A 27232-nucleotide genomic window follows, 5' to 3' on the forward strand; every position below is an offset into this window, starting at 1 on the left:
ATACTGTGTTAAAGAGAAGGATCATCAGTCCATCAATAGCACATAAATTAAGAAGTCCCTTGGTGGTTGATTTAATAATCTAAGTAGGATGTACTAGCTAAAGGAGAAATGGGAAGTAGCGTGTACACTTACTGCAAGGCTGTCAGGCAGTACTTAGTTATAAATCTTGCAAAACTGAAAAAAACCCACCCTGATAAGATTACCAAGACATGACAAATGCCAGCTATAAATAGATTTTTGATCTCCTGCTCCTCTCTTCTTTCTCCTGCCCTTTGCACTCCGCTCCAGTGTAACCAACTGTCAGGGTTGTGCAGCTCCTCCAGGTGAAGGGCGGCTCTTGATATATTTGTGATCATTGTGTGAAGTTCTCCTGTTAGTATGTGGTCCCTGTTTTAACCTCTTTGCAGATTCCCCCGATTATCCCAAATCACTTTCACATGGAGCTGAGGTTAAGCTTTATTTCTCTTGGCTTGTCCCTTCCGTAGCAGACACTTCGTCTTCACTTTGAAAGGACAAAGCGATGTTCAGCTGCCTGGGCCTGCGCCCAGCATTTGATTTATACATTATTTAATTTCCTTTAGAAAATTGGAAGCAGAACTTTAGGAGTGGAAGTCAGTCCTTTTCATTTGTTTAAGGATCTTTTAGGGCTAATATAATCATCGATAGTAGATGTCAGCATGATTAGGGTGACTTAAGGTAAAGCAAGGAAAGTTGAATACCAAGAGAAATTCTTTTGCAGAGGAGAGGGTGCCAAGATTTATAGCTGTGCACAACATCTGTGGGTTATGAATTGTGGCATTAAAAAATGAAAATAGAAAATTGTCGGGTTTTTGAGTGACACATTGAAAACACCTGCCTCCCCTGGCTGCAGGCTAGGGCAAGAAAGGCTTGCACCCTTTTCGTTACATTTGCAGTCATTCCTTGGACTGTGGGTCTCTCTGGAACTTAATTCAACCAAGAAACTAATTCTACAGAAATTCCTCACTTAGTCCGGAGGTTTGCATTTGGGCTGACGCTGCATTCACTCCTGCAATTAGGTCTGCACATGCCTCTAAGTGACTGCCAAGACAATTTGAAAATTTCTCATGCAGTGGAGTCAGGAAATTAAAAATTAACTCTGGAAAGGACATCATATAATACTTGGCAGTGTGGTTTGAGTGCTGTGTCCACTGAGGGGTGGAAGGTCCTCCTCTCACCAAAAAAAAAAAAAAAAAAAAAAAAAAACAAACCAAAAAAAACAAAAAACCACCCAAAAAAAAACCAACCCAAAACTTGAAATGTGTCTTCCATGGGATTTTGAATGATCCACAGCTGAGGGAAATATGGGAAGGGGAAAGGCCTGTGGCATACGTGTGCTTATGGATACAATATGACTTATTTGTGGCCTTCAATTTAGCAAAATAGCATTTAATGAGACAGAGTGAGAGTCCCACCTTGTTTCAGGCTCCCTGGTGCTACGGCTGCTGTTCCCAACATGGTTGTGTGGGGGAGGAAAGGGGCTTCAGTGCCAGAGTGTCAGTGTGGGGCTGTGCCCATTCCAAGTCTCAGAGTTATCCATTTGATCTGTACGTCACTTGATAAACAGGAGGTGCACGTTGCAGCACAAGAGAGGCTTTCTGAATCACAGCCCTTTGGGATGAAACAAGCACCTTCCCCAGTCTGGGCTGCTGAGGGAAGTACCAGTCGTGTGGTATCATGCAAAATGAAAGGAAGGAATAAAGACCAGCTTCTCCATGAGATTTCATGCATTTAAAACTTGCTCACACCATAAAAACCAAGTGATTGATATCAAAGAACCTTCCAGATAGCATGAAAAGTATTAAATTTGATACCACATGGGAAATGTTAAGAACATCTCCTGATCTTTGTGGTACTGAACAATTACAAAGCTGAGAGAAAATATTATTTGGTTTTTGGGTCAGTATGGAAAACTGCTTCTGTGGCATATCCTGTATGTGCTGCCTTCATTCTTTTGGTCGCCTTTTATTGTGTTTGCAGAGGGGTTAAGACTTTCTATCTGAGTCCTACAGACTGTCTGTACCTCTAACATGAAATGAGTAAATACAATACGCAAGGAAGTGGAAAGTTCACACTTTCTCATGCACATAAGCAATTCCTGAGCAAATCTTCTGAACTCGGCTCTTGGCAAGGGTCTGGAAACAATTCCGGTTTTAGATATCCACACAAGGCAGACAGAGCAGCATCTGCTAAGGACAAAGTCAGTGTTACAATTAAGGTGTCCTTTTTTTACCACCCCATTGACTCATGGCCACTTGGCATGTGCTGTTGGATGCTGTCATCCTTAGAGTCCTCCTCTGTGGCACGCAAAGTGGGCTGCTGGGTGATTCCTGAGCCTGTTAAATAGGCGGGAATGACTCCGGGGAGTGCAGTTTTGCTTTGTCGTGTCATTATATGACTTGGCCACACAATTCAGCACAGTAAAATATTTATGGAAGTTCAGGAGAAGGCATATGTGTGCTGCAGTCTCTAGTGAGAGGAGTGCACCCACAGCACTGCAGGTAAGAGGAGCAGATGGTTTTTCCTGTGTATTCACTCAGCTTCCCCCAAAAGAAGACTGGGAGATACTTTGAGGATCCAGGCTTGCATATTTTGTGTAGAGGGTTGCAGTACTGCCTAAGGCTGCTATTCATTCTTACTTCTCAGGCTATAGATTTGAGGGATGTTTAAGATCTGTACAACCCATGGTACTGGATTGTTTTTCTTCTAATTTTCTCATTTTGTCCTTCTTCCCTTCTGCCAAAAGCCTTCCCAGCTCCTGTCTGTCTTTCCTGTTGCTCGCTGTAATAGTTGTTCCTTTCAGCTTTCTTTCTTCCTTTCTCTCTGTAGCTGTTTGGACAATTCCTTTGGATACAACTCCTTCCTTTAGTAGTGGAAACTGGATGGGGAGCAGAATTTTTTTCCCTACTGAATTTAGGTTCTGGTAGGCAAAGCAACCCTACAGCAGGAGGCAAAAAACTTCAATTTGGTGACTTCAATTTGTAAGTGTCCCTCAAAGTATCCCTTGGGATCGCTTTGGGAGTGTCCTGTTGCTGGTTTCACTAACGTTTCTCTGTGGATTTTTAGGGTCTTTCAGCTGTGGTCTTTAGTTCTATTACAGTTTCTCAGCTCACTCTTGTGGCATCCTTCTTTGGGCATCATCCCCTCCTCCCTTGAACACTATTAAGCATAAATTTCATACTTTTCTGGCCTTATATTGTTTGAGTATTGTGCTAGCCTGCAAATTCTTAGAAGCTGAAATGGTGTTAACATTAAGAAGCAAAGCTGCACACAATGTGGAGGAAGGGGAAGGGAGACTCCTCTGCATCCCCCTATGCATATTTGCAGAAATGCTGAGGGTAAATTTTGAATGTAAAGCATCTTTATGAAGAGAAATTCAAGTGACCCATTTTCTAAGTCTTCACAGCGTTGGAAATTTGCATTACATTGTCTTGCCTAGACAAGGAAGGAGGGGGAGAAAACCCAGGAGACCAAGGAGGTTTTTGCAACAACATGGCACAAATTGAGAAGGAATTCACAAATATGAAAGAGAAGAGTTTGTTAAATTAGATGTTAACCATGGAGTAAGCAGATCTGGATGACTTTCAGACATTACATGGATTCAGTTTCCTCAGCTGGAGGAGGGCACCCAAATGACAAGTTGTAATGTTGATGGTGCAAAAACAGACACTGTAATGGACTTTCTCTTCCATTAAAATATACCCCTTCCGTAAATCCTTAACTCAAGGTAATAGTTGATACCCCACTTTTCTTGTTCAATATATTTGCATCATTTGTGGTTTCTTTTCTTGCCATAATTGCTTCATTTCTTTTTTTGCAGAAGCAAAACCTGCATTAAAACTCGAATAAGTTCTTTACAGCATTTTTTGCTTCCTCCTTTAGGAGTAACAACCATACACAAAGGCATTTTGCTGGGGCTTAATGCTATTGCTTTCTAGGTCTTCCTGTCCTCCCAGATACACTCTGCCTCCCTGGAATACAGGCATGTGGTAGCCCTCCCTGATTTTCCTGGGAAACATGAGCAGCTGGGTGCTATGGGAAGCTCCAAGAGGTAAACTTAGAAACAGCCTGAAATTCCTCAGCTTTCTGCTGAGGAAATAGATACTCCACAGGAGACATCTCGCACCTTCCAGGAACTGAGAACCCAATAAATAAACGCTAGAGAGCTTACATTAAGGGCATTACTAATTTTGCAATCCAAAAGCCTTATGTGTGTTCTCCCCAAATGTCTTTTCTCACCTCCTACCTCAACTCAGGATGTGTATGCATGTGTCATAGGGAGACATAGAAAGTGTAAGTCTTATTATTGTAGGATTTCTGTGTTTTCTATCCAAATTGACAGAAAAACTAAGTTTCTAGAAGATTTATCATTATCCTTAACTTAGTGAGTTTGCCTTTACTGTATTGTATTATGATAGCTCATATGTAGGTAACTACAGTTGCTATTTCTAACCTGCTGTGTAAAATCCAAATCGGGACAATATTCACCATGGCTCCAAAGACAGGGCGAAAGGCAGAGTTTAAATGAACCCATGAAAAAACAATTTTTTTTGCTTTCCTTCTTTGCTAGTTGGATCCAAAAGTTTAGGGCTATAGCTACCTTTAAATGGTGATATAATATAATAGAAATGCAGCTGGAGCTGAAAGGAGATGAAAGACAATAGAGACTGGCTGTGCTCTATTGACCAAAAAAAAAATATTTTTAGGGAAGGGAGAGCACTTCTCCCAGTTCCTTTTGCAGAATTGCTTTTATTTGCTTTGTTTTGATAGGAGTCTGAGGCCTCTGCTCAGATTAAACTTGAGAAAGGAACAGCAAGAATTACTTTCCAGTGCAAGAAATAGGGAATATGCTGAACATATTCCCCAACCTCCTAAGTGCCTCAAACTCTGAAAAACAAGCAAGCAAATGCAGCAGCCACTTAACACCTCCATCCTGATAGGTTTCATAAGGTAGGAGCTCCCAAATCTGTTTTGTACAGGTTTTTTTTCTAGGTAGAAACTCATGACAGCCACAGCTAATGATGAAGTCTTCTAGTTTTAAATTTTTAGTTACATAATCCAATCTCTCTTGCCGGTGGCGTTCAGCAGAATACCCTTGGCTCTGTGTCCCGGCCCTCTGCAGCACCAGCAGACTGTGAGTGAGAACACAGGATTCTCTTAATTACTTTTAATTAAAATGAGTGCGTGCACACACACACACACATAGAAAGACTCTGGTTTTCTAGTGGCTTGGCTTCCTTTTCCTCATTGAAGGGAAGAAGTTAAACTTTCCCATTAAATGTTTATATAAAAATGAAATAATTCTGAGGTTAACCAGAAATGCAGCCTAATCTTGTATAGAAACATGCATGAGATTTTTGGGGAGGTTGGTTTTTTGGGGTTTTTTTTTAGTTACATAAATATAGATGAAACTTGAAGTTGGCAGAGAGTGCTGTTTAAAAATATTCAGTCCCAGCATGTAAAAACTCGTTTTGTTACGGAATTCCTTTGTGAGAGGTGTAGCTATGCCATGTCTCTGCCAAAGTGATGGGAGCCATATCGGCAGAGCGCCTCTTGGAAAATAGCTGCGTTTTGGGCTTGTAGTTACAAAATTGAAATCGGAATTTACATGTTTTATACATTGCTTGGAAGGATACCACATCTAGTAATATTTTTAAGAGAGTGGAAGAAAGAAAAAAAGAAAGCTTGCAGATGGAGCTGAGGCTTCGCTCTGTTAGAACATGTCGGGATGAGCAGAGGTATGTGTGATGACACTTAGCATGTACCACTGAGAGAGCTGCTTTATTCCCCTTAGCTGTCATCATGTGCTGGAGTTATGATACATACACCTAATTTTGGCTACATACCTCATCTTTCCCTTCCCTGGGCATGTGTGAGCTTTATAGAATAACAGGAGCTACTGATACATGTGATGCTGTCTGCTGCCCGGGCACAGCCCCTGCTCAGTTTCTGGCACTGGAAGAGCAATTAAAAGCAGCATTTTGGGGTCACTCTGCCTCAGTAATTGTTGCCGTGATTGACCCACAAGTGCAGCTGACCAGTTGTCTGGCTCAGCTCTTGGCTCACCTTCAGCTGAATCTGAAGCTTGGCTGAGACCAGGAGAAGAGAGCAGGAGGACTTGGTCTTTGCTGTGGCCACCATGGAAAGGGCGAGTGGGAACCCCCGTCCTGGTCAAATCAGATGTATTCAGGCAGCAGGATGGCTTTGTGTCCCTGTGCAGCACCTCAGGTAAGCTGTAGACACCCACATGCGTGGTCACCTGCACATCAAGCCACAAAATTACACAAATAAGCAAATGGTACATTAAATTGTGAAGATCTGGGGCAGACTGCTCTGAACTAAGGTCACTTACAGACATCATTAAAGGAGCTGGTTTTATTCAATTACATGTGCTTAACAATTTCTCATGAAAGGAATCAGGAATAGCAGAGATCATTTGCTCAGAGACACAGGATACACATAATTATAGAATCACAGGATGGTGTGGGTTGGAAGGGACTTTAAAGAACATCTTGTTCCACTCCCCTACCACGGGCAGGGACACCCTCCACTAGACCAGGTTACTCAAAAAGTAATACCTGTCCTTTCCAATTAAGAATTGCAAAGATGCTGCTTCACCAGTGCAGACCTCTTTTAAAGTACGCAGTCCAGTGTCTGCTCACACCAAATGTCTCTTTAATAAACAAGGAAGAAAGAAGTCTATATTTTTATAAAAAAATAATATCTAATTATAGACTATCATTGCTGAGGGTAGGAACTCATCTGTTCCAAGGCAGTGTTCCTAAATACAGAACCATAGAGATGCAAGTGCTTTAACTTGAGGAAAGCTAATAACATTTTACAACATAGCTGCTTGGAGATCAAAGAGGCCTCTGTCTCACTGAGGCATTTGTGTGGCCTATGAGGGCCTTGCACACTTCAGCTGGGAAAATTTTATGGAGCAACAATCATGTCCTAAGCAAATCCACTCCATGGTTCAGTACATGAATCTGAGGAGTGAATGGATACTGTCTGAAAAGCACGATGCTAATACACTTAATGTGTTCTAAGCAGAAAATTATTATCTTCCCTTTGCAAAATGCCCAAATGTATAATTTGTATAATTTTGCCCAGAGAAGCTGTGGATGCCCCATCTGTGGAAGTGTTCAAAGCCAGGTTCTGAGCAACCTGGTCTAGTGGAAAGTGTCCCTGCCCATGGCAGAGGGGTTAGAACTAGGTAATCTTTAAGGTCCCTTCCAACCCTAACCATTCTTTGATCCTGTGATCCATGCCATTTAAATCTACAGATCATAGAAGTGAGCAGAATGAAGAGATGCACATACAGGGTGATTCTTCGTCTTTTTAAAGATGGGTCAAAATTTATCACAAGCTGATCAATAATACCATAGTATTGGAAACTTTTTCCTCTGTACAGAACAAGATTTGTAGCAGTCAGTAACAATTTCTCTGTGCAGAGAAGAGAAAAAACCCGTGCTTTCTTGTCTTTCCTTGGTTTATACGTGAAACAGGGGAGTCAAAACACAAGAGAAGTACTGCATTTAAGCCTTTTTGAAACACATCAAACACTTCACCTGTCAGCAGCTAAGACCCTCTCAGTTTAGCCCATTTTAAAGAGAAAAATTGATATTTGTGACATCTTAAAATAGCAATCTTATCTAGGGCAGGTCTCCCCAGCAGCTCTCCGCTCCTGGAGCACAACAGGTCTCGCTTGCTGTGCTCCCCACTCCTCCCATGCTGACTTGTCGAATCCCCCCTGAACCCATCTCAATACCCCAGCAGCAAGCTAAGGCTTTTTTTTTTTTTTAATTTCTGGATTAGTTTTGTGATGGTCTGGTGCATTGAATCGGTGAATGAAAGGGCCAGCTTAGCGCCGGAGCCAGCACAAGAGCCGGGTGGGAGCCCGCAGCCGGCAGCGGGTGGTGCCTACACAAAGGAGAAAGGGGAAAGCGGAGCCGTGGCGCCCCACACTGAGCAGGAGTGACCTGCTGGGGGTGGCACAAACCTCGAGGTATTTTTACATCTCTGCCCAGCGCTGCTTTGAGCCCCCTACAAATCCCTTGTGGGAAGTCGTGCGCTGCTGGAGCTGCATTGAATTATTTATGTGGATTTTAGAGTACAATCAGCAGCCTCTCCCAAGCTACTCTCTGCCTACGGAGCAGCTTTTCGCTTTGGAAAGGCATCCATGCCCTCCTTTTTCCTTAGTCTCAGATGGGTCCCGGGAGCTTTCCGACTCTACCCGTTTTGTGGGGATAAGTCTTTTGCTCCAACAGAGCAGCTCCTGGCACAGGGGTAGGGCAGGAATTCGCCCGAGTGAGACACAGATGTCCAGACCCGGGGGTTATTCATGTCTTTTTTCAAATGCCGTGTGTGAAGCTTTTATCCCTCCCTGGCTGAGCGGGAAAGCGGGAAAGGCGAGTCCCCAGACCTGGTCCCGGCTCCCTTTGAGGTGCCCGGCGGGCGCTCAGCCTCGCAGGTACTGCTCCGCCAGGAAGCGCCCCAATTTGCGCTATTCACAACCCGCAGGGCACTGTTCTTGTTTCCAGGCTCCTAATCCCTCTCTCACACACAGTCCCTTACAACTTTAACTGGCGGGGTGGAGGAGCGAGTTAAAAAGGAAGGAAAAAGGAAAATGAAACACAATGTACGGCCAGGCAGTGGCTGCCAGTTACGGCATACACAATCGACACCAGCTGCAGCCCAATTAAACCCGACATTCACAGGTGTTCCCAGCACACTCGGCCCTAACAAAACCACTTTCTTGAAAATACCTAGGGCTTTAACACAGAAGCGCCTTTTTTTTTTTTTTTTTTTTTTTTTTTAGATATTCTTTAAAGCTTTTTAGAACACTTTAAATACAAAGAAGCTGAAAGGGACTTTGAGCCCGCTGGAAAGAGTTGGTGCTTAATGCCAGAATGGGGGAGATTGCCCAGCTGAATCAGCCAGTGTAACCATTGGTTTCGAGGGAAAGATGGGCTATGCTAAATGCTGTTTATTCAGGGAACAGTAACTGGCACTGGGCATTTTATTGTTGCTGGGAGTGAAATGGGGAAGGAGGGAACGACTAGGTGTAAATCCTTTTCTTCTGGGGCGCTCATCATTGTTTGCAGCATAGCTGTGAGATGGTATGTGGCTTTGCTTCTTACTGATCTCTGTGTGGTGGCTCAGACAGCAAATTTTAATTCTCCTTTCTTCCCAGGAAAGCTTGATAGTAGTGCCTTTTTGGCTTTGAAGCACAATTCTAGATTCATTGTTTATTTTCTGATCTTAAAGCACTTACTGAGATGATAAATCAGTCCTTTAAGATAGTAATGTACTGTTTTTCATACATGAATCCAAAACTATACCCATGCTAAGAGACGGCTGCAGGCAGCAGATGAATGCATCAGTCAGTAAATTGCTCTGACTCCACTGAAAATGAGGATTCTGTTTGTTAAATTTCCATTTATAATGATAATAATACTAACCAAACTAGGGGATATTCTGGTACTCATAGATTCAGCAGCTTTTTACCCCACGTGGCTGGCTCTTCATTGCTGCAGTAGCACCCATGTAGTTACAGTAGTTACAGCGTAATTACCTGGTGCCTAGTCTGTTGTTTAATCACTGCTATGTCTGACAATCACTTCATGTCTTCATTACTGCCTTAGCAGTGGGTGCTGAAAGCCACTCTGGATTTAGATGCAGTCACAAAATATCTATTTTGTCCCTCCATACAGTGAGCTGCAGTTTCGCCTTTGGAACAGGACTAGGACATTATTCCTACTCCTCACAAAACCCAGAGATCTAAAAGAGTGTGCTTTTATTTGTCTTTTCTTTTTTGTATACTGAAAAGGTGAAAATCATGATTCCTTGTATTTGTGTTTGGAACTCATTAAGAATTGCCTTGCAGGTAGGTAGTGTTGGTTCTCAGCATTCATTTATGGAGACAGGCAGAGGCTATTCATCCTACTAAATGCAATGGAGAAAAAAGAATCTCATCTAAGCTTCAAGTTCTCAAATAATTTGGCCTAAATTAGGTACTTGGGAAAAGATACTGGAGGCAGTGTGGATAATTTTCTGAGAAAAATACACAAATACAGTGATAAGAAAGGAACTGCAAGCAAGCCAGGGACAGAGCTATGGCCTGGTACAGCCCCCTCTGTGCCCTTCAGGCACTCAGCAGTGAGAGTTCAGGGCAGAACTAGCCAAGGTAACAATGGCAGATGGGAAGAGGGATGGACAGGTTGGGCAGGAGCAAGGTCTGAGTCACTGAGGACTCTTCAGCTTGCAAAGACTTGACTGAGAGGGGATGAGATAAAACTCTGTAAAATCATCGATGGTACAGGGAAGTTGAACAGGGAAGAGCAGATGAATCACCGTTCTCATAACACAGGAGCTAGGAGGACTTGCTGAAATTGCCAGATTTAATACAAACAAAAGTGCTTTTATTATATAAGGCATGATTGGACTGTGGCAGTTGATACAGGATGATCTTGTAGAGGCCAAAAGAAGAGATTTAAGAAAGTCACAGGAGAAATTCATTGGGGATAGGCCTGTTGCATGGATTTGAAGCTGATGATCTGTATGCAGCTTCTGGCTTTGGAGTGCTGCTAAGCCTGGGAAAGATCCATGTCTTGCTGCAAAGGGTCTCCTTCCTCTGCTGTCAGTTACAGCCCCTTCTGCTGCCTTCCCTTTTTGCCTCAATCCACAGAAATGACATTTAAAAACCCTTCAGTTGCTCCATCTGGTAAGAAATGTCCTAACATGGCTGTGACAAGGAATCTCCACGACAGACCGGTGACCTAAGGCCAATAATACCTAATTCACCACATGAAGTCACTCTCCTGTCACTGTGGCTGCACTGTGTTTGCTTTCCACGAGTGATTTAGTTTTACCAGCTAGTGAGAATGCTTGTAAGGACTTTTCTTTCCTTTTTTTTTTTTAAAGTTTGCATACTTGAACAAAGAAAAATAATCAGACTCGCCTTGTTGAATCTCCTACCTCAGAAACCTGATCCCCTGGGTTAGACAAGGAAAGGAAGCAACTCCATGTGACTCTGTGACCAGACACAAGGTCCTAAATTTTCAACACTGTGCCATAACACCTGCTGTTTATTACTCAATAATATAGAAAAGATTTAGTCCACAAAAATTCTGAGTGCAGCCAGGAAAAGGGAGAACAATAATTCATGCCTTAAAATTTTTTCTTCGTGCTTTAAAACCAGATGAAATGCTTTTGAGAAGCCAAAAATAAACAGTTTTCTGGTGCTTCTTCATGTCTAGTGATTTTCAGTTATCACAGAACTTGTGGCTCAGTCTTCAAGAATAAAATTAAAACAAAAAAAAATCCTTTGGAGGTTAATTATCATCGCTGTTACTGATGGTGTTGGCAGGGCATAGGGAACAGGTGAAAGCATCATCAGGACTATCAGCCTCTGGGCGAATTCCTCCTGAGTGTATCAGTGTACAAATGAAATGGGAAGAAATGGGATTGGCAGTGGTGTTCCTTCGGTTTTGGATGTGGCGACTTGACAGTGTCTCATTCAGCTTCTCCTTCAGTAAAACAACTGCTGACAAGTGAACACCTTGTCAGTGACACCCTGCTTCAGCATTTCATGCTGTGGATGGGTGAAGGTCTCTGTGAGAAGAACAGGGCACTCAAAACTTGCTGGACTACATTTGGGGATTTTTTAATAATGCCTGTGAGAACTTCCAGAGGGTCTCTTAATTTTGTGGCCTTAGTGCAATATTTATCAAGGGGAAGTGGACCCTTCCTTCAAAGGCCAGCATGGGTTCAGAGTCTAGGAGGCTTGGGATCTGTTTTTCCATCAAGAGACTTCTCCCTTGTGAAAGAATTCTGGGTTTAGTGGCAGGCTGGGAGTGCGGGGGGAGTTTGATCTGGTGTGGGTTTTTTCTTTAAGTAGCTTAATATTCCTGTTAGAGATGGGGACATAGTCACAATGTCTGCTTAGAGAAAAACCTGCACAGAAAGACCAGGGCCTCTCTGTTAACTTTCTGGGTGATGTATTACTGATCTCCACGAGAAGCTGGTGCACTAAATCTCAGCTGTGCTTCCACGTTCAGCTGTCTCTGAAGTCCTGAAAAGCATTAAAATGCGTAACAGCAGTGTTTAGCTTTGGTGCTCATTAGAGCAGCACAGAACTAATAGTAATATTGTTGTAACTTGACAAAGCCATCTAAATCCATGCATGTTTTCTTGTGAAAGCTTCCTAAACATGCTGCTAAATCCCCTAAAAAGCTACTAAACGGCTTTGGCAACCATTAGTAGAGCATAAGCGGGGGAACTCCTTTCAGTAAGTGAACAAACAGAGAAAATATGCTGAATAGCTGGACAAATGTGTTTCAGCTGGCTCTTTCATTTACAGATATAAGGGAGCAGTCAATATCAATCACTGTTTTCCCTGTTGCACTGGAAATCACAATATCTCTTTTCATTCCACAAGCTCCTTTCACCACAGTAATGTGTCTTTAGAGTGACACTGGCATCAGTCTGTTTCCGCTGTCTGAAGTCCAGAGAGCTTAAAAACACATTGCAGAGTATGAGACCTTAACCCTCCTCCCCTTCCACACAACCCTCTCCTCCGAGCCTCCTTTTGGAATTAATTGTTTTTATTTCTTTCCCAGTGCAAGGCTGGGAAAGAAAAGTGCCCGCAGAGCCTGGGAATATCTGCTCTTGCACTTTGGGGATGGAAAAATATATCGCTGGTGGTTGGGATTTGAATTTATCAGGTGTTGTGGGGAGTTTAACACAAGGTAATATGATTAGCGAGTTAATTTGCAGCATGCTGTAATGTGAATTGTAGTGTAACTGTGGTTTGAATTTCGAGCTATATCCTGTTTCTTGGATGTCCTAATCACCCACAACCTCATTTATTTAAAAAAAAATTTTGGAAAAACTCTACTTGTGATTATTTGGCATTTGGAGTGATTCGATGTTCTTGTGTTCTCTTTCTTCAAGTAATGTAAATAACGACAACAACAATAATAATAATAATGATAATAATAATAATGCTGCGTGGTTGGTTTTTTATTGTTTCTTTGCAGATAACAGCAGTCTGCAGGGAAGCAGCCCTCCTAGCTCTTCAGGAAGACATCCATGCCAAATCTATCACGGGCCGGCACTTCCGGAGCGCGCTGACGGTTGTGAGCCCGAGGATTCCTGACTCGTTAATCCAGTTTTATGCAGATTACCAGCAGCAAAGTGGACTGCACGCGCTCTGAAAGGCAAATTAATACATACCCCATTCACTGTGTGAATGGCAGATTTCCTTTGTAAAGCTGTCAGAAGCCAAAGAGTTTTGTACTGTGAGTGAGTGGAGTGTCTGGAGTTAACTGAATGCAGAATTGCTGTAATAAAAGTCCCTGTGGGAGTTTTGAGTGTCATAGACATCATCCTAAATTTTAGATTTTACCATTTCAGTGGTATAATCTGCCTTTTAGAGGTAGTCAGATCTCTGGTTTAAGTCAGATTATCTCAGTGTATATCCATATATCCAAAAAAAGGATCAAATTCTGAATTTTTGGTAGATTCTTGGCCCTAAATAGAGAAGCAACAGAGGCCATTACTGCCTGATTTGTTCCTGCCTCAACCACAGTTTAAGCCCAGGGACCATCCCAGTGAGGTACAGACCTCTGGAGTGGCCTCATTGCAAAAAATGCTTAAAATTATTGTGAATCTTTTGATTTATGATCTCCAGCAAAGCTGCCAAACAGGCTCTCTGAGATAAAGCCAAGGCATCCTGATTGATTACAGCCAAACATTTATCTTTGGTCTTCACCAACTCCTTTTTAGACATGCTGGCAGGTAGGCACCTTAAAAACTGTCCACCCCTTCACTAACCTGATCCCACTGCCACATGTCAGCAGAAGATTCTTGTTGTTGACGTTTGTTTCCATCAAAATAAATAGGAATGTTGATAAATAAATAGGTAATTTAAAGCTGGCCACTGGAAATCCATAATGAATCCTAATTAATGAATGAGAAAACCTCCTTGCAAAAACTGTTATAAATGACCACAAAATACTTCAGGGACAGATAAAATCTTCTCAAGTTGTTTCTTTATTATATCGTCTGTTGAAATGATGACAGGTCCTTGTGGGCTCTCTGCTCTTACACTCAGGATGAAATGCAGTTAAGCAAACTAATATTCAGCTTTTTCCCCACAACAGAAAGACTGAGCTTTTCTAGTCCAGACATAAAAAGTTGAGGGAAAAGTAAACGAAAACCAACACAAACTTCAACAGAAAGGTAATTTCTTCACCTTGATTATGGTTTTTCCTCTCCTTACTTAGTTCCACATTGTAGGCATTTTGTAGCTTTTGAACAGAAATCTGCTATTTTTAAATGACAACTTTTTTATTACTCTCATTCTAACCTATTGTTGCTGTAATTAGCATTTAATTTTAGTATTGCTGTAAAGGATTAGAGGATGAGGAAAAGGGGGTCCTTTACTTAGTTCAGCTGATGTGTGTGAGGTTTTTTCTTTTTTTCATTGTTTGACTCTTTAATAGTCCAACAGACAGAGGGAATTAAGAAAATTATAAACTGGAAAAGTTGCCTTGGGCATCAAGACTGCATCTGAAACTACTTTATCCTTCTTTTCTAAATTCTACATATTCCAGCTTGGAGCTCAGGATGTGAACCATTCATCATAACCCTTACAGTTTTGAGGTTTCCAGAAATTAAATGCCATACCTTTATCCCCTGGCACTTCACTCCAGTGTCTGCTCCTGAAGGGAGGAAAGAGAGACTGCAGTTTTCACTGCCAATAATGATTTTGTAGCCTAAAAATAACACTACGTGGTGCTCCAGATGAGTGTTAAAACTAGATGGCCATTCCTTGGGAAGTGCTCAGGTTTATTGGGAACATGCACCAAGGAGTGAATGTGGACTGAGAAACTACAAGAGGGGCAGGTAGGAGCTGACTGCCCTGTCCCTTTGTGGAATCCTGCTGCCATCAGAGGGAAATTTTGCGCATTGAATTTTAGGACATTAGGAGAGAATGCTGGCCCATGTCTGCTGCTTGTGCCTTGGGAAAAATCCCATCCCTGCAAACATTTATTCTTGTACCTGTATGGTACCACATTTATCCACAGGACACCAAATCTCTTGATACACACCCATATGCCTGAAGTGATTTTAAATGTAGGAAGCTCCCTTTTTTATCCTTGGGTTTGTGGAATTTGATTTTTAAAAAAAGTAAGACATTCTTTTAAAAAAAATAAGCAATGACAAATTTGCGAAGTCCCTGGGAGGTGTCTGTTGCTCCCAAAAAATTCTTTTTGGAAAACTTTGCCAGTCTGATGCCAGTCAGGATCTTACTTCATCCCAAGCCACTGATAAATTGAGATTTAAAGGAAGGTATGATGATTCCCTGTCTCTTTCCTAAAGACAGATCACTGTTACTGTGGATTTGCAAATTGAAACCTGCTTACTAGAATTCTGGAAAACGACCAAAAGTTCGGTTTTGGTCAAAACACAGGGGCAGCATAGCCCTTTCATAATCCAGCTTGGTGAGAGCTGTTGCACCCTGAGCCTCTCATTGGAATTTACTGATGAGGGCACTGTAGGACAGAGCACTCCAGGAGCATCTCCTGTCATTTACAGGAGCGAGTTTTGCTTCAGAGCTGGCTCCTCACAACGTGTTTTGCTGAACACCTCGTGCCTTGGCACCCACTCAGATCTCTTGCACTGCGAGCCCATAAAAGCCTCAACACCTCTGTGCTGCAGAGCAACTCAAAGACAGAAGCTCTCTCTCTTCTGATCGGTTTTGTTGTTGTGTTTCCATGAGATTTCATTTTAACGAAAGGATTGAGGCTCAGTAAACCTCAGCAGAGAAAGCATCTGAGAAGAACATCTCTGTCCCATCCTCTGTTTAACTGCTTAAACTTCCTAGGCTTACTTCTTTACGTTCTTTAGAAACACAGTCTTTTTCCTGCCTGCTATTATCTTTTGGGGCTGGTTTTTGGCCCAAATACTGCTTGAGTTGCAGAATTGTTAACATTAAATCAACTTTTCAACGTTTCAGGCACATTTTGTTTAAATACAAAGTCTACCTTTTTCCTCCAATAACAAGCTCTTGCAAAATGGCATAAAATGTCTTTTGACAGTTTGGCCAGAAATTACCAGGAGAATAATTTATGATCAAAAGGCGAAATTGTCTTCACTTAACTTGAAAAAAAAGTTCAGTCCTGTGTTCTGCCTGATGCATAAAACAGATTTTCACTGCAAGTATGATACACAATTTTTAATCCTGGAAAAAAGAATGAAGTTTATTGTGGATAATTTTCCTGCAGCCTCTAAATGAGAGCAGAACATAAGTTTTACCAGGCTCAGGTGCAAAGGGACAGAATCAGGGACAGAATAAAGATCATTTATTTCAAAGATGGTTATTCAAAATCATTGAATTTAGCCTTGTCAGCCCTTTCAAATACTATATCCTTAAAGCTGATTTTTGTGGATTCTGTATGCTGGCTCTCTCCTTTCAGCTTCATTACTCATTTTAAATGTCAAAGTGTGGGGATTCCCCTCCAGAAACTGGGCAGGTGCCAAACAATGCTCCTGCAACTGAGCATCCATGGAAGGTTGGGAGTGATGATTCCTGGTGAAGGAGGAGTCAGACTCTGCTGATGGTGTGTGGAGAGGGGAAAAGTGGAAATCAAATCTGGTGTTTTGCCCTGTAGTGCCCAGGGAGATGAAGTTCAGTGATGGACACAGGTTGGTGGGCAGGAGAATTGTCTCTGCTTATTGTAGTCAGGGCTGTGTGGAGCCTGACCCTGAAGGGTTTTGGTTGTTTCTGGCTCTGCCAGAGAAAGCAGCTGATCTGCGGGTGAAACAGAACTGCCAGCACTAGAAATGCCAGTGTCCAAGGGTTGTGGTATCCTAGTATGTAGTGCTAGAACTTGGGAGGAATTGGACCTGGAAGATGAAGAGTCACCACTGGAAGGTGTCACAGCCTTGGCAAAAGGCCCTGAAAGAATTAGTAAAAAGTAGGCACAAAGAACTTGCCCTGCTGCCTGTGATCCCAAAGTTGGGATAAAACGGACTGTGCTTCCATTCACACTCCTGAGCCTTGGGGTTGCTCCTGCGCTGATGCACTCTAGGGCATAGGAAGTGGTTTGCAGTGGGATACATTTGGAAAATGGGTTTTGCATTGTGACCCTTTTGTATTTGTATTTAATATTGTTGCTATGGTTGTAGTGAAGTGCAGTAATTTTTGTCTTCTAGGAACCCCAAAATCTTCTGCTTTTGCTAATGCCCTTTTTTCCTTGACATGGAAGACAATACCACAACTGATCTTAATGTGTGCAGTTTGATAAGGAGATTTCCTGAGGAAGTAGGTGCAAGAGGCAGAATTGCTATTGTGGCTGGACATGTTTTGTCCATTTGGCAGGTCAACATCTGGAAGACAAATATTTCAGCTGAAACCTCCTCGTAATCTTGGGGTTTGTGTCTGCTCCTTCTGCAAGTGCTACCTGCTCATTTATTAACCTCCTCTGCTGGAAACTTTACCATGCGTTTTCACCAGGGCTTTATGTGTTCTGTGTTAAACATTTTAAATGGTGTCATTCTTCCACACAGACTCAAATCCAACAGCTCCAGAGCCCTGATAGGAGAAGGAGATGTGTGTTTTCTCTGTTAACTGGCCTGCCAAGGACAGGAGGGGTGAGGGGGAGAGAGCCCCACTCTGTGTTTGCATGGCAGGACTCCAGCGAGAGTGCAGGTGTTGTGAGAAGAGGCAATGGCAACCAGATGACATTCCTTCCCCTTGAACTCCTTCCCCATTGCTCACACTGACTGTGCGTCCAGCAGTTGCACTCGATGATCTTAAAGGTTCATTTCCAATGTAAATGATTCTGTGATACCCTTCCAACAAAACTGGAGGCTAGCATGTTGTTTGCATGTGCCTGTGTAAAATCCATGGCAGTGAAAGCTTGGGTTCCTCTAACTAGAAGATTAGGGGAGTGGAATCACTCTTGGCAACCATTGGGAAGATACTAGAAGATGGTCCAGACAGTGATTTATCCCAGCTGAGAGCTGAACTGCCTTTCTGGAGGTCCTGATGTCAGAAGAGGCCCTCAGCACTTACCTAGAGAAAGCGCCTCGAGGTAGATGGAAGGAATTGAGAGCAGCGACCCTCAATATATTGAGTAAAATATTTTATCAATTTGTGCAAATATATCCTGTTTGCATAAATGGTTCTGGAAATGCTGCTGGTCTTTTCCTCTCATACCGGTGTGTGTGGCATTAACCACACACCCCGGGGATTTTTTTATCTCCTTTGCTAACACTGAGGAGTTTTCACATCCCTGTTTGGTAAAATGGCTCTGCATCAGCCAAGTGTGGAAAGGGCTTTGATAACGTTCAAGGTGAAACACTTGTCAGCTCTCACTTTATCCAGGAACGGATTATCTGGGCTGTGGAATAATGAGGTCATGTCTTTCCTCCACACCGCTGGCAAGAGCTTCGGATTTCACACAGGGGCAGCTGCTTACACCAAGCCTGCTCTGCTTAATGCCTTTAAAGCTACCCTGCTTCCCTGTCAGCGAGTTCTTCCCAAACTGAGGGTGTGAAACGTGCTCACACAGCCTCGTTTGCAGGGCCTGTGAGGGGGCTCCTGGTGCTTGGATCGCTGTCCTGTCCCAGAGCTGGGTGGGTGGGATGCAGGAGCACAGGATGTGAGAAGCAGAGTGACCTGTACGTTGCGACTGCACCTAAAATGTAGGAATGTGGAGCAGGATCTGGTGGGTGGGTGGACCAAAGCCATGAAGCTCTTTCCAGTTGTCCCATCAGCAGCTTGCGGTCTGAATCTGCAGCTTTAATGCCGCACTGTGGCAGTGAGAGTGGCCATGGACATGGAAGATCCCTAAAGCACACAAGCTGTGGGTGTTAAAGCCTATAGGTGCTTAAGTAGATTAGCAAACAAACAAATCCTTTAATATTCTGGAATGTTTCCTCACCACCTAAGTAGGGATTATTCCACCAAGACGGCAAATTCTATCCTTCTACCTAGTGTAAATTCTGCCTTTCAGAGAGCTGTGTTCTTTTATGAGCAGTACTCTTAGGTTTTAAAAAAAGGAAAATCTGAAAGCATATTGGAAGTGTCTGTGTGGATTTCAAGAAAAGCACAAAAATGGTAAAAAGAGCTGTTAAAAATGTTCAAGACCCTGTGAAAACCTAGGTTGCTGCAGTGCTGGCAGTAGCATATGTAGGATGCTACACCACAAAGGTTGCTACAATTTTATCCTTAAAATTTGTTTTACAGAACTCCCTACCACTTTATGTACAAATATGTGACACAACTCACCCAGCAGTTTCTTCTTAGCACTGTGAAAATATTGGTTATACGGTCAGCTTTCTATCTGAAACATGCAGAAACAACCAGTTACCTTGGTCTGATTCCACTTCCAGGCTTTCATCATCTGCGATTTTGGTAAAAAGCTGCTTTTGTTAATGTGTAATGCCTCATAGTAACCGGTTACACTTTTACTACAAAGGGGTGTTTTATTTTCCCGAGGGATGAATAGTAATCAAGGATCAGCTGGTAGTGCCAAGTGCCCTGATAACACAATTGGCTGCATACAGCTTTGTTAGGCCCCTTCCTGCACTGGCTGGCTGGGAAGGCTTAAGATGTTGAGAGAGCTGTTCTTTACCTACTTGGCTGTTGGGGAGCTGAATTTTGGGATCACTTTGTCTGCTGGGTGAGGAGGTAAGTGCTGGCTTCAGAGCACATGAAGCCCTTACTGATTAAGGACAGTGAGGGGAGTGTGGGAGAGGGGATAGATGGAGAAAATGCTTGAAAATAAGCATGTGAATTAGAAAAATTACCCTGGAATTCATCACTGACTGATTTTAATGTGGAAGGGTGGGGGGGGTTGATGGAGTTGGAAGATAGGAAGTGGGAATACTGATTCTAATCAGAGTAGGGGCTGATTTGTGTTATTTTGATGCTGCTTTAGGTGAACTGAAGGAGGGCTGCAGTCACCGTGGCCCTGTGGTAGGAAGTGTCTCACTGCTAAGCACAAAGTGGAATCTGGCTTTGATCTCATTAACCCCATCAGCACTGGAGTAGCAGGTGTGTTTCTGGAGCTTGACTCTTTCAGGCACTTAAGGTGCATAGAAAAGTGGTAGAGATTACTTCAGAAAAAAAAAAGGTAAGACAAAGATCCTGCTCTTCTGATTTTTTCAGAAATTTAGTGTCCAGTAGTGGTATCAAGAGGGAGGAAGGGAATTCTGCCCCTTTTCTCAATGAGAAGAGGAGATGTTGGGGGAATAGAAATCTGAGAAGAAGTGGGGAGGAAAAGAAATTGCTAGAAAGCCTGTATGGAAAATTTCCTCCTTTCCTCTAAGTCTGCTCATTGTTTATTTTTAAACTTCACAAGAAAAAAAAATGAGATGGAGAAGAAGGAAAACCCACAGCAACAATAACAAGAAGAGCATCTTGGATGGCTTTGCACAAAGGTGGGCTTTATGTCTTACAGTCAGTTCTGTTAGGATGTGACTTAGCCTGATATTTTGAACATCCTCAATATCCTTAACAAGTGCCCTATGCTGGATTTTAAGATGGGTTTATCCTGCTGGATTGTCTTGGGAGGAAGGGTCACAGCCACAGAAGTTGAGCCCAAGCTGTGCAGACTACTTTAAGATCTCCAATTTAAAAATAGGATATAGAAGTAAAGTTCTGTGTTAGCTCTAAAATTCTGCTGTTACATCAATTAAGCATCCCCCCTCATGACTTTGATAGTAGAGTGTTTGTGGAAGGAAAATAATGGTGGTTATGACTTGCTGAGCCCCTCCAGTTGTAACACACTTGCCCTGTCTTAAGTGAGGGCTGGAAACAAAACTCACATCATCACCTCAGGTTTTTAATCTTTGCAAAACATAATGAACTATTTTGAAAGGGTGGTTGGAGGGTTAAGCTAGGAAGGACAAACTGGTAGTGTAATAACATCTATATTAAAAATAAAAAAACCCCAACTAACCAACACAGATGTAACGTGTTATATAATCTCTGTTAAACTTGCTCTGGGAAACCCTCCAAGAGCCAGTGTCAGTCTCCATTTTGTACAAGTCTGTACATAACCTTTGTAAGAATTTGTGTGAAGTTGGGTGGGGAAACAGAGAAAGACAAAGTTAGAACAGAATGTAGCCTGGCCAAAGCCTTTCTGCGATGGCTCATTCAGAGCAGGGACAGAGGGAGGTTTGCTCCTTCCTGGGCCTTCCCACCAAGCCACCCCTTGGTGCAGGTGCTATCAGCCTCTGTTAGTTGCTAACAGATACAACAATTCATTTAATGACTGCTAATAAGTAGTATATATAATAAGATATGGGCTATGCTACAGAGCTGTTTGTTTTCCAGGACCTCAGTCACTGCCTGTCTCACCATAGATGGTGTTCACTTACCTCCCAGCAGAGAATAACTTGGAACAAAGTGGTTTCAGGCATGGTGTTTGGATACAGGGGGAAAGGTGCTGACAACAGAGGAATTATAGTGATAAATCCTCTTGTGAAATGTGAAAGAAGCTTTTAACACTTTTCTGACAAAACATCGGTCTGACTGTATCAATCTATTCCTGCTGAGCTCTTGTCAACTTCTGTCCTTTCCACATTCCTCCTTCCCTGGAACTACTATCCTAGTCAGCTCTTCTTGTGACACCTTTGGAAGTCATATCTCTTAACGGAGGTGTTGCTGTGCTGCTTCCTTCCCATTACCTTCCAGGAAGGATTGTTTTCCTCTACACAATTCAGCAGAGCAGCCACTGGCGCTGAAAATATTGATGGTGTGGAGGTGATTTGGAACATGGCAAGTTTCCTCAAACAAACAAGTAATGCAGTAACATTCATAAGCTTTGGCTGAGCTATCCTGTCATGAAATACACTGGGAAAATATTTTTTTCAGGCTTTTTTTCCTTTTACTCCGAGCCTAAGTTTAAAACAGAGCTGACGGACCAGCTGTCTCCTGTCTAAACTACCTTTAACAGGAACAGTAGAGCTGCTTTAGCTGTTCCTCAAGGAGCAAACAGGGAATAATTCCACATTTACTACATCTCTCACATTTACTTTGCATCTTTATAAACACAAACTAGGATACATTTGGGTATCCAAGTACCTAACAGCACAAGGAAAGAGAGATGTGATTTAGAAAATGCATGCCTTGGAAATTCTCAGCATCTCAGCCTGGTTTTCCTGACATGGTCTGTCCTTTCAGCCTCTCTTTTCTTTGCCCAGGGAGGTCTGACAATGGGAATTGTCCCTTCCTGTCTTAGAAAGAACTCTCTGAGCAAATGATTCTTTCTGTGTCTTCCTGAGAAGTGCTGAGCACTTTATAGCAATTGGCACCCTGGAAAATTAAGTCTGCAGGAGTTAACGAGTCTACAGGAGTGTTTGTAATTGACTCAAAGTTGTTGTTTTTTCATGTGGCAAGTTCTAAAAAAAACAGCAGATGGTTTTGAAAGGTAATTCTTGACATGAGTCCAGCTCCAAAAATGTTGTTTTCCATTTACTTCCCATGTTTCACACTGTTTGTGTGTGATGAAATATGAGTAGCGCTACTGCTGAGCCGCTGTGCTCTTGGTAGGCTTGTGGTGAGAGATCTTTTCCATGCCTTTTCAACCATAGAAGAGTAAAAGAAAGGTGTGGTGTTGGTTTGTTTGTTTTTCCCCCTGTACAATACCTGCAGCAAAGACTCGCAATATGGTAAAATGTACTGAAAACAGGATCTTAGGTGCATAAAGGTTTAAATTTTCTGGAAATGGGACATTTTGAGGGGAATTTTAAAAGTCGTGTTAGTTTGCTATGAGGACGGAGTGGTGTCTAAGTTCTAGCAGATTGATGTTTAGGTTTTGATAATTGATAATGGGTTTTGATGAATCTGCAGAGCTGAAATCCAGCCAGGTGGTGACAGCTATTTCACTACTCTGAGAGGTATGGACATAAATAATAGCTGAGCAGTTGACCTCAATATCTGCTGGAGCTGAAGACAACCTTTCTTGAATACTCTGAGGTCTCTGTCTGGCCTTCCATGTAGAAAAGACTAGAACCCCGTAGGGAATTGTTGTCAGGGATTTAAAAAAAAATTTTATTTAATAAACAGTACGGGGAATTGCTGCAAACACTGAGTTCAGCCAGGCAATGATGTCCATATCAGTTCTAAGCTAATATAAGATGTGTTTTCTAATTTTCAACTGGGCACACTTGGTGTTCTTATCTTTATTCAGGTGCTTCTTTTAGGCTGGATTATACTGCTGTAAATTTATGGAAAGATTGCTGTAGGCAACAGTGCAGTCCTCCCTTGGGAATGCTTTGGTATTACAGTGCTGCTCCAAGAAATGTCACCTTGCAGCAGCATCACTGCAGTGTTTTGGGAGGTTAGTGGGCAGGCTAATTTAGGAGGAAATTACATTTTCTGCTTTAATTTTAAAACTACCGAACTTGGGAGGCAATAGATACAGGATCCTGACTAGGGTTTGAGATACTTTAACCTGGGAATGTTTCAGTAGTAGATGTGGTTCTTGTACAATGAAATTCTCTGGTTTCTCAAGGACAGCATTTAATTGATATGGGAAAGAAACAAGAATCACGGGAATGGTTTCAAAATGAGAGCTATTGAGGAATCTAAAAGAGGGACCACCCCCCCCAACACACACAAACACAGTTTCTGGTGTCACAACCTCCCTGTGTTAAGTGTGTGTCTGTACATGTCCTCCTGGGTGGGAGCCAGCATGAGAGGCAGTGCAAGCTTTCCCCATGGCTTGGGTGGAACTAGAGCAGCCTGTCTCCCACCCCGATGGAAATGAGGGGGGTTTTCATCAGCAATGTGACAGTATGTGCAGGGGCATGTGTGTTTTCTGTTCTTCACTGTCAAGGGTTTTCCCAGTCCTTTTTGGTGGGAGAAATCTGGCCTTTTCAACCCAAAGGCTCTTGAGGGATAATATTTTTTACACTGTCTCCAAAATACCAAAGTCTCCTGACTTCCTCAATCTCAAAGGGAATGAAGGTTAACTTTGATTTCCCCAGGAACAGAATCCAGCCCTTGGCACTGAATATTCCTTGGCAGGTCGTTGTTGTTACTGCAGATCAAAATTCCAAGATGTCACTGGCAAGCTCTTCTGGAGTACAACAAACCATATCAAACATGCAGGGGGTGTCTTGGCACTTTATACTTGAATTGCCACATGCAGAGCAGAATCTGTCAGAGAAGTAAGACCCAGAAAATGGGAAAAGGATGAAAAAATACGGGTTAATAGCAAATTATATTTTATCATTCTCTCGTTGGGATGTGGCAAAGTGACATCACTGTAGTCTTGTAGATTTGTGGTAAGAGATTTATCTTTTCAGCCATAACAGAGTACAAGAAAGGTGTGGGACTGTTTATTTGGTTTTTCCCCTGAGAAGTTAAAATCTGTATATATTGAAGTGGGTGATACTGTGGCCAGAAATCCATGTGGCTCCTGTGGCATATTCCTTTTCCTGTATCCAGTTTCTGGTGGGAAAGCAATGACAACTGCTGAGCTATTTGAGAACTGGCTCTCTAGATACACACTTAGCACCATTTGGTAGCACACAAGTGTATGAAGGCTCAGAGGAAGAAGTTGCCATGAAAAATAATTGCCTGTTGCAAACTTCTCTTCAAGGGATCCATGGAAAAACTTCCTCCCTGTTTGCATTTGCCTGTTAAAATCTTACTGAAATGGCTTTTGATGGTAAAGCAGAACTAAGAAAGTGACAAAGATGGGAAGCTACTGCTTCCCCACAGAAGCTGCTACAGCCACGGAGGGAACCTAAACTTTGGTTGTTGACACACTGTTCTTGAGAGCGACAAGAGAGATTGTGTTCATTAGGCCAACCCCATCATTCTTGCTAAAAGCAGGCTCAGGTTTCCATGTATATTTTCAAATCAAATTAGAAACGCTGCTGCTGAGACCTCCTTCAGCTGACAGTGACGGATTGCACAACCTGATAAACAGGAGGCATTCCTGGAGCTGTGCTAACACCCGAGTCGCCACAAGTGCTTAGGTAATAGAAACATGCACAGAGCTGTGTATTTAAATTAGCAGAGAGTTTCTCCTCTTCCCCCAGTAAAGCAGCCCACTCCTGGGGAGCAGCAGAAATGGGAAGGGTTTGTGTCTGTGTGAGGAATTGTCTCAGTGGATGGTAAAAGGCAGCATGCTCAGTGCTGGGACAAGAGACAAGGAGTTGCAGATAATTTATGGTAGATGGGAGTAAGTTATTATGGTATTCAGCAATAATGACAATTTTCCTTTCTCACAAAGCTGTTTATACAGGCAGATGAAGTCGTATTAGCTAAAATAGTTAACAATTAATACAAAGTAATGAAGACATGGTCAAGTAGCTTATCAGAGTATCTTGTGCAAGTGCAGACAACTTGTGTAGCAACTAAACATGAAGGCTACAGAGGCAGTTCTCCAAGGAAAATTAAGCTTGATCAGAAAACAATAACTATAGATACCTGAAGGAGAGGTGAAAAGGTACCAGTTGCCTGTGCGGCAAAGGAGTAGTGGAAAATAAAGAGACTTGCTGTGGCCTACCCTTAGGAGAGTGAAGTTTTGCCTCTGGTTACCCAAGGAAAATACCAATTTCTTTGCTACAATGCAAGAGATGGCAAAGGGAAGGTGTGTTCTCAGACTCTCGACCTATTTTACAGACCTTGGCATTTTCTTTCTGTTTAATTTGTGGTGAATTTGGGCACAGACCAAACCCCTCTCTCTGCAGCATTTCCCCGTTGCTTTGATTCCACATTCAAATGTTCATGAGGCAGGTTCACGTCGAGGTTTGTCCCTTTGTTCTTGGAGGTTTGCCTGGCTGCCGCCTTTTACTGTCTCCTCTGCCTCTAAGAAAAACTGATGTTATCTCCTGAAGTGAAAACTGCAGGTTCTATTTGTAACTGAGGATTTCCTGTGTGCCTTTCCGCAGCCCTCGCAGTGACGGCAAGAGGGAGCGGTGCACGGGCTGCGCGTCTTCAGAGAGCTTTGAGAACAGCCCCTGCACAGGAGCTGAAGAAATCCCCAGCCACCGGTGCCTTTGATCTCAGATAAAGGTCAACCTGTCTGGTAGAAAGTGTGATGGGAAACGCTAGCACATCAGCCTTTGCTTTCTCTTCTTTGTCCTGAAGTGATTCACTGTACCTGTCAGGGTATGCCTTCACGACGACATCCGTGGTGTTTGGCTCTTGGGACAGCTTTATTCGTCTCATGTGCCAGCTTAACCCAGGGCCGACAAGATTTCATGTGAGCTGCTGAGAAACTGCCCACAGCACTTGTTATTACAGCAGTGTTTCATAGCTGTTAGATTTTGTTGGTTTGTTGGGGTTTTTAAATCACAGAATCATTTAGGTTGGAAAAAACCCTTTAAGGTCACTGAGTCCAGCCATCAACCCAGCGCTGCCGAGTCACCGCTAAACCATGTCCCCAAGTGCCACATCTGCACACCTTTAAATCCCTCCAGAGTTGGTGACTCAACCAGCTCTCTGGGCAGCCTGTTCCAATGCCTTCAGTGAAGAAATTTTTCCTGATTCCTAATCTAAATTTCCACTGGCACAACTTGAGGCCTTTTCCTCATGCCTTGTAGTATGTATATAGGCCTAGTGGTGTGTTAAAAAATTAGTTATGCTGGTCTTACCCCAACAAGTACTGAGAGTCTCTGAGACTGTTCAAGCACTGACAACTGCAAAGATCCACCTGACACAACCTCAAAGTCGCTGACACGCAAAGCTTTGGGGAGCTGCATGTTCCAGTCAGTTCTCCTGACACCACGTCTGCAAGATCATCACTGGTGGGGGAAGTACCTGACTTACACATGCTGCAGGTAAGGCTGGCAAAACAATTTGGCTAATAATTTTGTTATAAATGCTAATGGAGGGGGGTGTTTAATTGCCTTTGAATTCCTCTGTAACTTTAGAAATGTTGTTGCAGCTGTGAAGATTAGTTATGAAGTGACAAGTAACTTGCATAAAGGGAAATACTTTCTCTGCTGAGTTTCCTCAAAGCCATGTTGGCTTTGTGACTGGGGCTGACTGTGTGTCCTCCTTCTGGATTGGGATTTGTGCCCTAGCAAGGGCTAAGAGATGCTGCTTAGGGTGAAACAGAATAATATTCTCAGGTGGGGTGCACCATGGAAGTAGTTGTTACTGATAGTGGGAGGATCAGAGTTTATCCAGTGCATCTTTACAAAGGTCAGTTAAGGCACCTAGAGAAAA

The 27232-nt window shown here is 42.8% G+C and overlaps 1 protein-coding gene across 1 annotated transcript in view; it reads left to right on the top strand.

Moving 5' to 3' along the window:
* The window catches only part of AFG2A (AFG2 AAA ATPase homolog A), a gene marked incomplete at its 5' end in the record, with an annotated part of 163604 nt that extends 150328 nt beyond the window's left edge, over positions 1-13276 (top strand). The window contains one exon of the mRNA XM_082282222.1: positions 13062-13276. Coding sequence (XP_082138348.1) covers positions 13062-13238 — 177 coding nt within the window. The 3' untranslated portion in view covers positions 13239-13276. The remainder of the gene's footprint in view (positions 1-13061) is intronic.
* Positions 13277-27232: the final 13956 nt, after the last annotated feature.

The sequence above is a fragment of the Coloeus monedula genome (genome assembly GCF_965178545.1).
Source record: "Coloeus monedula genome assembly, chromosome: 5".
Taxonomy (NCBI): domain Eukaryota; kingdom Metazoa; phylum Chordata; class Aves; order Passeriformes; family Corvidae; genus Coloeus; species Coloeus monedula.